This window comes from Salarias fasciatus, chromosome 6 (assembly GCF_902148845.1).
Source record: "Salarias fasciatus chromosome 6, fSalaFa1.1, whole genome shotgun sequence".
Classification (NCBI taxonomy): Eukaryota; Metazoa; Chordata; class Actinopteri; order Blenniiformes; family Blenniidae; genus Salarias; species Salarias fasciatus.
Window position 1 is genome coordinate 12,078,876 of NC_043750.1, and position 12,123 is coordinate 12,090,998.

The window sequence follows — 12,123 nt, forward strand, 5'->3', positions numbered from 1 at the left end:
TGTTTTGATCTAAAAATTACACCGAGGCATGTTTTGTAGAGCATTAATGCATGTATGTAGCTGTTCAGCACAGGTTCTATCTAACAAGCCTGTGGTCTTTATGATAGTATTTTGAATCGAAGAGAAGCGTTTCTGAAGATTTGTGGGCATGAATAAAAGAAGTCAGAATGAATATGTTATTTACTATTCATCCTGTCTGAATGGGCTTTAAATTGTGCACACAATGATAATCGATTCGTCTGATGGGCCATTTAACTGAAATCCAGAGTATTGACCTGTACTGTCTGACGGTGTGTGTCTGCTTGAATAGATAGTGTACTTTATTTGCACTAATATTCTCATTGTGGGCTTGAAAAAAAAGGAGAGAAAAAAAAAAACAATGTCCTTCACTTTCATTTTCCTCTCTCACCCCATTTCACTGACACACTGATTTGTGTCTGTCTGCTTGTCCCTTGGCGAAGCAGGAGAGAGGATGTTTACCGCAGCAAAGTGCATTCAGCCTGGAAAAGGAGGATACCCCCTGCTGAGATACCTTCCATGTTGTCGGAGACAGATAAAGAGAGAGGTGGTGGGAAACAAAGTGTTGTCCTTGTGGTCCTCATATGACCTCCTCTTGGCTGTAATCTGGAGAAAGCGACAAACAGCATGATTGGGATTGCCACATTTTCTCACTGTTCATGAGAAACAGTTGTGCAAAAAAAGTGCAAAACTTTTGCAAAAGTTTAAAAAAAAGGCTCCTCTTGTACTTTTCTTGTTGCTGTTTGAGACTAAAATTAGGTAATGAGTGGGAAGCATGAGCAAGAAGTTTACAATTCCTGACCGTTTATATGATGATATGGCGATGTTCGGTCACCTCCGAGACACTAGATGTACTTTAACGGAAACATTTGTTCACAAACTGTTGATATTAAAAATGATCCCGGAAAATGCTGCTGTGAATCAGGAAGATATTGGTCCAATTAATCATGTTGTAAAATGTCAACATGTTTCAGCCAGTGAAGAAGAGAGATGTGTAAATCACTCGACCATTTTATGGTTATGCTCTTTTTATTCCCCCGGGTGCTTTATTCATCATCGGATAATTTAAGTGCGGAGAGGAGAATTTGCCCTCCTGGGAGCCGTTTTCAGTTCAGTTCAATCTGTTACATCATTCTGGGAGACGTACAGGCATTTATTCCGAAATCTTAATGATCTGAATCTGATTTTCAGCGAGATGACAGCAAATATGACAGCAGTTTATCGCCTCTGCGCCACACTTTGAATTTCAGGATATTTTGAATTGCCAGTTTTGTTCTCTTGTGGCCCTGTTCCAAAAAAGTTGGGACACTTATAGGACGCATTGATTTGAGATCTTGAGACCCATGTTTGCTCGTTTTAAGTGGATACCGTTTTTCTAAAACTTTCTCCAATGTGGCTTCAGAGGCACATCTGCCACTTTCACTGCTCACAAACTCAGCCTCTGTTCATAATTGGCCTAATTGTTGGAAAATTGCCATTGCAGGCTTTTTAAAAATGTTTTTACTATTTCATTCTCTCTTGTTCTCCTTTCAAAATGTTGTTAATTTGTAGCTGTCAGTATCACCCATCAAACTTTCACTTGACGGTATTGTCCTTCTGAGTTTTGACGCAGTATTGATCAAGCTTTGTAACAATAAAAACAACAAATAAAAGCTAATTAAGGAAGAACGCTACTGCTTCTGTCGGGAAATGGCAGAACCAAAGCAAGACAGAGAAAAATCCTCTGCAGTGAGCAGGTCCTACCGGCGGTTTATTTTAAGTTTGGACACCTCTAGCCTACACATACTTTGCAAGGACACAGAAATGTGTTTTCTCCAACGGGGTGCGAAAAGAGCGGCGTCATGCTTTTGTCACAGTCGTGGTTTGGGAGCTCTCTCGGCTTGTTCTCCACACGTCATCTGGGCAGGATTTATTTTCTGGTGGTATTCGACAGCTGCTGTGTGACGCCGTCTCCCCTCAGAAGCCCTGCACTCGAGGCAAAAACCAACAAACAAACAACGAAAATAACAATGAAATGTTCCGTCCACGGCTAACTCTGTTCCTGTTCTTGCTACCATAAGTGAGCAAACAAATATTCCTCCAGTGTTTGTGTCCACTTTAACCAGGAGGTGAAGGCAAGCTTTGGAGGTACAATTAATTTTCACACCTCATTAATGCACATTTGCTCCACAGCTGTTAACTTTGCTTTCTGCTTTTAAAGTAGCTTCAACATTCTGTTCGTTTAATAAAGCTCAATAATTACAGTCCTTCATACTGAGGTGTTGACAGTGAGTGTTGTAAATGAGTAAGAGTAAAAATGGGATGAAAATGACCCATTTCTTCATGGAGCAAGTCCGTTTCATAATTTAGAGTAATGTCAGACTGGCTTCTCACCGAACTCAGAAACTTCCCAGCTTCCCTCTGGGAATCTCCCAGTCGGACTGCCTTCACAAAATGGGATCGTTCCCACTTTCCACTGGTGAATGGTCTTCAGTTCTGGATTCATGAGAAACTCAATTCACTGTGTCCTTCTTAGAAACCTTTTGCAGTTTTTGTGAAGTTGGGAGTTGCATTTTCCTGTATTCAATTCATACCTTATTTCAAAGTTGCCCACCCGCATAGCCTCATTAGGTTTCCATTACCAGAGGTGACACTTTCTCTGCGCTCGAGTTTCATTTTGCAGTGTGCCCCTGAATGCATGTGTGCTCACAAATGACAGTGATCAGACTAATGGAAGCGCTGAATTTAAAGGTCAGAGCTTCTAGTTTCACCACTGTTGCTTCACTGCTCTTTTGATGTTGATAAAATCTGGAGGGACGAAGTTTCCTTTTATTGGTTCTTCCAAAAGTTGTCAACATCATTTCAACTGGATGATTGAACAAGATTTCTCTTACTCTCTCCAGCTTCATTCTCCGGATTACCAGCCTAGTTACCACTTTTAAAAGTTGTCGGGAGGCGCTTTACTTTATTTTTTTTTCCGCTCGACAGGATGGAAGCTTGAGGAACTCGGTGGGAGAGATGAAGCCTGGTGTTTTCGGGAGTTTTGTTTGTTTTGGGAATGCAGGTGTGACAAGAGAAGCAGGACAGCAAGAGTGACGGTTTGTTTGCCTTGTCTGGTTTCTGTTCTCCTTCAAGGACCACTGTCGTTCGTACACTCCCTGCGCCGAGGATTCGCCGTGCACGCATGAAGCAGTGGGGACATTCGCCACCTGGACTCTCTGTGCTGAGTTGCACGGAAATGCACAGCGGGGCTGCCTTTCTCAACTCACTCTGATTGCAGAAGTTCTGCAGCTGAACAGATGGGACAATTTTTGGGAGATTATCGGCATGTAAATAGTAGAAGACAATGACACTGAGCAGAAGATCGGTTGTTTTGAAGCATATCCCAGCTGTTTACATAGCATTATCTATGTCTCAGTTATTAAAGGAGCTGTAATAACACTTCATTTCATACTTGTTACACACAAAGTTGCAGCCTGCCAGTAGAGCCACTGCATACTCTTGGAATGAAGCATATGGTTTTATGATACATCCAATCGTTTATATACCCAGACTAAACAGCTTAATGTTGGAAACGTATAGAATGAATCAATTCTTTGCGTTCCGGTCGTCGCAGCTTTGATCTCTCAATCGTGCAGTAGAGAAATAGTCGGCTTTACCTCGGTGATGGAAAGCATATGGAGCCGGCGTCATGTTCATACAGCTTTGATGGTGTGACTGATGCTCCTTCGACTGTCGCTTGTGCACACAGCAGCAAATTTACAGCCTCAGCTGTGAACCCGAAGAATCAATTCCTCGGTTTCAGCTGAGCCCAGGGAGCCTTTGCTGGCCTGTAAACCATTCAGAGGCGATTATTCCCATCGCATCTCATCCACTCTTATTTTTCCACTGATCTCCTGTAAGTCCCACATAGGGGACTTTTGCGGACAAGCAGGCTTTTCTGCAGTCCTGACTTTCTTGCACAATTATCTGAGGATTTGAAAGCTTCTCCGTGTCGCATTGAAATACAGGTCTGCTCTCAAGATGTGGCATTCCTATTTGTCATTTTAAAAAGCTGCATGCTCTCTACTGAAAAGGAGTTGAGGTCAGTATGGCCTTGCATGACACAGGGAGTAGCAGGCTGAATTTGATTTGAGTTAGACGGATGGTAGGAGGAGGAGGAGGCGGCTGAGAAACGACAGGTTCGACGCTCCTGTGAGAGGCTCATTATTGTGTCTGCATGTATCTGTGTGTGTGGACAGCAATGTCGCTGTTGTGAGGGCTTAAAACTGTCCAAACGCTCACATGATCGCGTTTTGTTTTCTTTCTTTGGGGGGGAAAAAGTTCCCACAGGGGAAGAAAAACAGTTTAAGTTGAGATGTAATGTTAAGGATGAGGCAGGAGAGACGTTTCAGGCGAGGCAAAGCTCTGTGGTCAATAACTGGAAGTCACCTGACGGGATGGAAATACATAAAGTCGGGATTTAACATGATTGGCATTTACAACAAGTCCACAGGAAATGAATCGAGTCCATGCAATGTCCTCAGAAGGTAATAAATACACAAAGCGTATGTCCTTTTGTGTCTGTGTGTGTGTGTGTGTGTTTACCAGCGGAAGCTGCGCCGACTGGAGCTCAGCTGCTGCTGATTAGTGGAGGTAATGGTTCTTATATGATGGAGAGGGAAGAAAATGATAATAAAGAGTCTAAAGGAAATAGGATGTGTGCGTGTTAGAGAGAAAAGGGGAAACTGGTAAGAGTGGGGGCCGTCGGTGATAACTACCCCCGTTTCATCTCCAACACCAAAGGCGAGTTGCCAAAACTGGGCTGCTAAAAAAATGAAACTACAAATGGAGCAGTAAGTAATAGGAGATCCCATCCAGCTCGTGCCGGGCAGATCCGCAGAATGAGCAGTACGTTGTTCTGTTTGGGGAAACAAGAGCAGCTGCAGTTCCTCCTGAGCTTGTGCCTTGGAATAATTTGTCATTATTACTCTGTGTCTGCCGCTGAGGAATCCCACCAGGCCTGTTTGGCAGGCTGGACCACGGAGAAGTCCTGTGGCGTAAATGGGCTTTTTCAGGAGAGAGAGGAGGGTCGTTTGCCTGATGTATGTTTATCGTAAATTCTTGCCCTGCCAGCACTCTGATCCGACACTGTATAGACACACAAGTGGAATGGATGTGTAGAGGGCACCAGAGAGCAGTGGTGTGAGGTGACGCGACGATAGCAAGATGCCAAACAAAAACAAACATTTAGATGAAGGAGGCTTAGCTGACCGCCGGGAGGTCACGACCTGCAGACTGCACAGGTCTTTAGTCATGTTCTTATCTCTACCTTGTGCTTTATTTTCATTTCGTAGAGAGAGCTGTGTGCGCTATTTACTTTAATTCCCCTCCCTTAGAATGAAATTAGGACTTTTACTGTTGTGTGCTTGTCTGTAACTTTCTTTGCTTCATACTTTGCTTTTGATCAGACCCTTCAAAACAGGGTTCACTTTACTGTCAGTCTGGACTAAGCTAACTCACACCCCCCACATGTAAACAATATGGGCATCTATTTTCAAAAAGAATACCAAAAATGGTCAACATTTCTGTTACCTCAGTATATATTTGTTGTTTTGTAACGTCCAAGCTTTTCCCAAAAACATCCACTTCCCTTTTTTGAGAGAAGCTTTTTCTTTTTATTAAAGCAGAGACAACACAGAAACATCCAGTCGATAATTGAATCTGTTTGAACCGTTTTCCTGCGGGGAGGGAGCGCTAGCCACTGTGCCACCATGCAGTCTGTATGGACCTATAAATTCAATTAGCAAATACGTTCAAAAACTCTGATATTGTTCTGTCCGAGTAAATAAATAACACAAACTTAGAACAATGTATAGTTGAACATGATGGTTTCACACTGTCTCTGCCATTTAAAAATATCTTGATCTTATGAATGAATAAACATATTTGTATCTTCAACTTTCTTTAGTGGGAGACACCCCACGCTTCTCCAACTGCAGGTACAGCGCGAACAACACTGCTGAGAAAATCTATCCACACAAGGCGTGGCTCCTTAAACTTCCTTTGGGTACTTCAACCATGCTGGAGTCTCAGTGAGATTGAGCAGATCCCAGTTGACTCTGGACGAAAGGCAGACGGAGCACTGTCTGGATTGGTGCCATCAGTCAATTACTGGGTTAATGCAGGGAGACAGACGAACGCAGAACAGCTACAACAAGCAGATTTGATTCTTCACTAAACCCAATCCAACATGCATGTGGATTGTCTTAGGTTACTAGAACAATTGAAAACAGTTCATATCTTGCTGTGAGGGAAGCGGGCTTACCACTGCACCACCTGTTAAAACTGCATTTATACAGAGGAAACGCTGGATTCTCACCATCCTCGGTGAGCGAGGACAGCTCTTCTGTGAGCTTCAAATCACATCCTTGGTCTAGACTAATCAATAAATCCCACAATGGGCTCAGTGCTGCCTCCTCCTGACCCCTCCGCCCACCTCTGGTCTCTCTTTAACTACTTCTGAAGAGTTAACTCAACAAACACTTGCTCAGGTCAGCTCTGAGCGCTGCGAGTGTTTGCACAACAGCTCAACCTATCAACCTGTCTGCTTCTCTCTCCTCCGGATCCCCAGACAGCCTCGGCTGCAGGAACCGCTGTTCTTTTATTTATTTTTCTCTTTTAAAGTAAATCAATTAACCACGAAAAGTAAAGAGTGAGGGTGAAAGCGGTGTCTGGGAATACAAACCTTGTCATTTTGCCAAAGTGCCTTTGAGGCTGTGTGGCACATTTCACCGGAGACGCTCTCACAGACAACCCGGTAAACAGATATCAAAGAAATGAGCAAAACAACCACTCCCAGCTGTGATACACACAGACACACACACTCAGGCAGAGAGAAAATTGTGTGTGTGTGTGAGAGGGAACAGCAGAGTGTGGAAGTCGTCCTCTTGGTTCCAGCAGGTCTCTGTGTTTCAGACGCAGCCTGCTTCTTCTGTAACCTTGAGAAGTCTCCTCCTCTCTCTCATCCTTTGCAACTCCCCCCCCCCCCCCCCCCCCCCCCCCCCCCCCCCCTTCTTTTGTTGACGGCTGTGAGAAATCGTGCTGGCCGTGTTCTCTCACTTTTCATTTGTGGACCTGCCACAACTGTTGTGCCCTTTTTGATAGAGAGGCAGAGGAGCGCGCTCGCCGCCGCGCTGAAACTTTGCCAGCATCCTTCCCTCACTCCTCCACTCTCCCTCCCTCCATCTGTCCCGCATCCCTTCATCCCCTGTCAGTGCTTCCTCGTAGTGATGAAGCTCATTAGCGGGCTGCCTCCATCAGGTAGAGTAGGGGGAGAGACGGGGGCCTCCCTCCTGCGTTTATATTTAGACGCCGGGACACTGCAGGTACGGTGTGGGGATTTTTAATGAGGTACGGAGCGGCGCTCGGATGCCGTCAGTCACACACGCCGGAACGAGCAGAGAGAAAACGGCAGCCAGGCAGAAGTCGCCGCTAAGTGCAGCGTTAATATAGTCATTAGTTTCGTGTGTCTGTTTCTGTCTGGCTCATAAGCTCTATACTCTTTCTACATAATTGAATTAGACAGACTGGCTTTTTTTGCATGTGCGTAACACCTGTCACATTTTGAGTATCTTTTGTATGAGTCATCCATTTCAATGCAGCCGGTGTATAATATCTCTGCTTTTCCCCAAAAAATGTTCTTGGACAAAACAAATGCCTCCTGAGCACTGATGTGCATGATGTTATTCAGTGGTGCTGTTGCACTGCCAAATATAGAAATCTGAGTTTTAAACTGTGTGGACATGTGTTGTTTTTACATGATGGAAGACTAATCATGAAGCAAACAGATGGCAGATGTCTAAAACAATGGATTTTTGAGAGCCAGTAGAAACACAGGAAGTTTAAAAAGATCTAAAACATAAAACCAAAACCAGGATACAACTGTCTGCTGTGCTGTGTAAAATCGATGGTTACACTCCTCTCGCTTGCTGAACGAGCCTTTCCCATCAACATGCAGGCGTAGCCAAGACTGTGAAGCTTTATCTGCTCTTCCCACTTTATCATAGTTTGGGTTGCAGGCTGGAGCCGATCTCAGTGAACACAAGGCAAAGGGAAGAGTGCACCCTGGGGATGTGGTCGGTCTATCATGGCTAACGCACATGCACACGCCCATGCACACGCACACGCACGCACCGGTGGTTAATTGGGTGGGATTGCAGGAGGAAAACCCATCCAGGCATTGGGGGAATGTGCAAACTCCACACAGAAAGGCGCGGCTGTGCTGTGAAGTGACGCGGAGCAGAGATGATTTATGTCTTTATTGAATAAAAGTGGTTTGAATAAAAAGATTCTTGAGCTTTTTGCAAAACAATTTCTTTTTTCTCCGTTGGTGTGACTGAGCAACTGACATTTAAATATCCTTCCTGCAACTATCATTAGTGTCAGTGAATGACTTGTCCACTCTATTTCCAATAAAAATTTCTACAAAATCACTTTTATGATGTGATTTGTGTTTTTAAATCTTCCAGAAATACACACATTTTTAAATCTGTTTCCAAGAACAGAGATTCCTCCATCTCAGTGCACGGTGCGGTGCGTTGGGTTGTGATATTGTGGCGTTAATAAATCTTTCAGTGAAATGAAATCACAGAAATTCAACAAAACAGGATCATTAAAATACTTATCAAGCACTTCTCGATCTTTGCTTGTGTCGTGAGATTTCAGATGTGTCTTTCTTCTTGATTTAGGTGTCCATTATTGCATAACAAGAAGAATAAAGTTTTGAATTGATGTGTTGGTAGGGATTGTCTTTGGCTGTTAAATGTGCCTCACATGCTTCCCCTTGCTATTAAGTGTCAGAAGTTTATGGCGTTCTTCATCATACACATTTTCTTGCTTTGTATCCCTACATTTCTTACACCAAACCATAAATCATTCATTACTTTAAAAGCGTAGCCGCTCCACATGTCATGAGTAGTTTTGCTTCCGACACATTCGAGTTAAACGTGATTTCAGTTGCGATCCAGAGAGATTTGTGGATGATTTTTATCACCCACGCTTATCGTAACCAAACATTGTCTGACAGAAGTTTTGAAATTGTTCTGCATTAACTGCTGATAAGCAGCAGACATACATAATTGCTTTTCTGGCTCTCTCCCGAGTGCCTGGAGCCTCAATCAGATTTACACTGACAACTGATGACAAGTGATCATAATGTTGTTACATTAGGGAAGTATTTAAACACTTTTTAAGCCCAGAAATTGACTCATTATTTGTTATGTTATGTCTCCTCTCCTTTTAGAGCATCGTGGCCAAATACGGTTCTCAGTTTCGAGGGAATTCTCAGCACGATGCGCTGGAGTTCCTCCTCTGGCTTCTGGACAGAGTTCATGAAGACGCCAACTCCAACTCCAACCCCGACAGCAACAACAGCAGCGGCAGCGGCAGCAAGACCAAAACCCATGTCAAGGTGAGTCCACGCTGAACCGCTGCTGTTTGATTCCTTTTTTAGACAGTAAGATCCACGCTGATGTCTCTTTAAGAAGTCAGAGCTGAACAAAAGTTATTATAGCCGACTTTATGACTTTAGAAAAGTGTAATTTATGTATGCGCTCCCTAGAAAGACCAGAAAAATGGAGTATAGTTTTTAAATAACTAAGATAATTTAATCCATTATGCTTAATAGTGCAGTCTGACACAGGCACACTATCAGAATAATAACCCGTATCTGGGTTCTTGGTTCCTTTGTTCATTTGTCTGGTGCCTCAGATGTCTTAATTAAAATTGTATAACCTCAGCGGTGTAAGATATAAGCAAATAGCTCATTTCACTGGTCTTTTCTTCATTGGCTGTATTAACATCAAGAGAGGTATGGAAATTAGACAAGAAATATAAATGTCTTTTGTTTGATTTTCTGATGAAAAAAAATATGTAGGTGTGTTTCATTTCTTCTTGTGACAACTCACAAATCACGGGAGATAAAAGAACGGGAAAAATGCGCCAATTTAGAAAGAAACGCTGTTAGGAATCTCACTGAATTGGGACTCTGCATACACTGAGTGCTTGATGTAAGTTTCAGAACAGAAGTGAAATATGGGTTGGAGTTTCCCGGAAAGTAGCTGCATGATGGACTCATGACCAGTGTTGGGCAAGTTACTTTTAAATAGTAATTAGTTATAGTTACTAGTTACTTCTTCAAAAAAATTAACTGAGTTATTAACTGAGCTACACGATATATATAAGTATATCTTTATTAATTTTTGAATGCAGACATAAACAGACACAACCAAACGAAAACAAACCAGGACAGAACATCCCAGCTCATAAATTCAGTCTAACAGGTGGAAAACTCACAAAGTATGTATTAAAGTACACAAACATCAATATCTCCAGCGCATATCTAAACAAACCCCTTGTGAGAATAGCAGACATATCTAGATCCATATATGTCAGGAGAGGTTCCCATTTCTTTTGAAATGCATTCTTTTTGTCGTTCACCCTGCATGTCAGAAAGTCCAGTATGTACTCAAGTATAATCCTTTGTCTGTTACTTGGTTCAATAGAATGCATTTTCTAGCACAAAATGTTTGCATTTTATTGAGCTTCCCCTTGTGTTTATCAGAGCTGGACCAAACCGGTTGAAAGCAGTGACTTATAGTAATATAAACACGCAGCATTTTATTATCAGTAATGGTAATGGCGTTGTAATGCTGGAAAAAGTAATTCGTCTAAGTAATTCGTCTAATTCGATTACTCCTTACTAAAAATAGTAAACTGTTTATTTGAACTCTGTTATTCCCATCGCTGTTCATGACAGTCATGCAGTCATGATGGGAGTGTGGCGGTGGTGGACGATCCACATCAGGTCGCTCCAGGGAGCTGATGAGGCTGAAGGACCCACAGTGGTGCCCTGTCTGCTGCACGACTCGAAACAGCAAACTAGTGGGCTCCTGCGTTCAAAGCCCACTCCTTTAACCACAAGGCCTCCTCAGTTATACAAAACAACTGAGAGTCTGAAAAACTAAATCTGTCATGCCTCTGAAGGAAGTGTTTTATATGGTGGAGTATATGTCTCCCTGGTTATTTCCTAAATCTGCCACAGTGGAGCTGAATGAGAAGTGAGGAGTTCCAGCTCCCTGAGAGCCGAGCCGTCGCCTGCAGCCGCATTAAAAGCCTCTCGAACTGAAGTGAATCTTTGTGTTCAATGACTCTTCTACTGTGAGAGGTAAAAGGAGAAGCTGTTGAAGTGGCGAGCATCCGCTCCGTCACTCCGCGCGTCTTTGTGTCTGCCTCTGATGTCGGGCGCTCACCTGGTAACCTTGCTCTTGGAGAGCTTCCAGGACGAGACGCGGAGTGTTGAGAGGGAGTGAAGGGCAGACGCTTCAGGACGGAGCTGATGGCTTTTTTATAACGGCTGGTGTCTGCTGTTAATGTTTTCCCAGAAACACATGGCAGTAAGAGTTGTTTTTGGCAGACAAACGTGTTGAATTGGATAAGAGGGCATTTTGCTGCTTTACTGATTTTCTCTTTTCATGTCTTGATTATTATTGATAATCTGTTTCAACCAGGTGGAGCCTTTTTTAATCAGGATGCATCATGGGTAGCTGGTGTCTTGAGTTTCTTCTCCCCTCCTGTCCTGATCTTAAACTGTAAAATCCTGTGAGCATCCTTCATTGAAACTTACTCCAACGGAAATGTTTTTGCCCGTCTGATCTGATGATGATATAATCTCGATTTACGGCTGTAAAAGTTGGATGATTTTGCGATTTGCACACCTATCTTGTTTTAATTAATTTAATTGTCCCTCCAGCGGCTCCAAGCTCCCTCAGTGGTTTTTAACGACCTCTTGATTTGTCTATCATGATTGTCAGCGCACTCGTGTGTGTGTGTGTGTGTGTGTGTGTGTGTGTGTGTGTGTGTGTGTGTGTGTGTGTGTGTGTGTGTGTGTGTGTGTGTGTGTGTGTGTGTGTGTGTGTGTGTGTGTGTGTGTGTGTGTGTGTGTGTGTGGTGTGTGTGTGTGTGTGTGTGTGTGTGTGTGTGTGTGTGTGTGTGTGTGTGTGTGTGTGTGTGTGTGTGTGTGTGTGTGTGTGTGTGTGAGTGTGTGTGTGTGTTCGTCACATTAAATCGTGATTAGCGCCTACTGTG

The 12,123-nt window shown here is 43.3% G+C and overlaps 1 protein-coding gene across 1 annotated transcript in view; it reads left to right on the plus strand.

The window, feature by feature from the left end:
• Nucleotides 1-12,123, plus strand: part of usp43a (ubiquitin specific peptidase 43a) — a 107,260-nt gene that overhangs the window by 2,547 nt on the left and 92,590 nt on the right. The window contains exon 2 of the mRNA XM_030093978.1: nucleotides 9,281-9,448. Within this exon, the coding sequence (XP_029949838.1) occupies nucleotides 9,281-9,448 (168 nt within the window). The remainder of the gene's footprint in view (nucleotides 1-9,280; nucleotides 9,449-12,123) is intronic.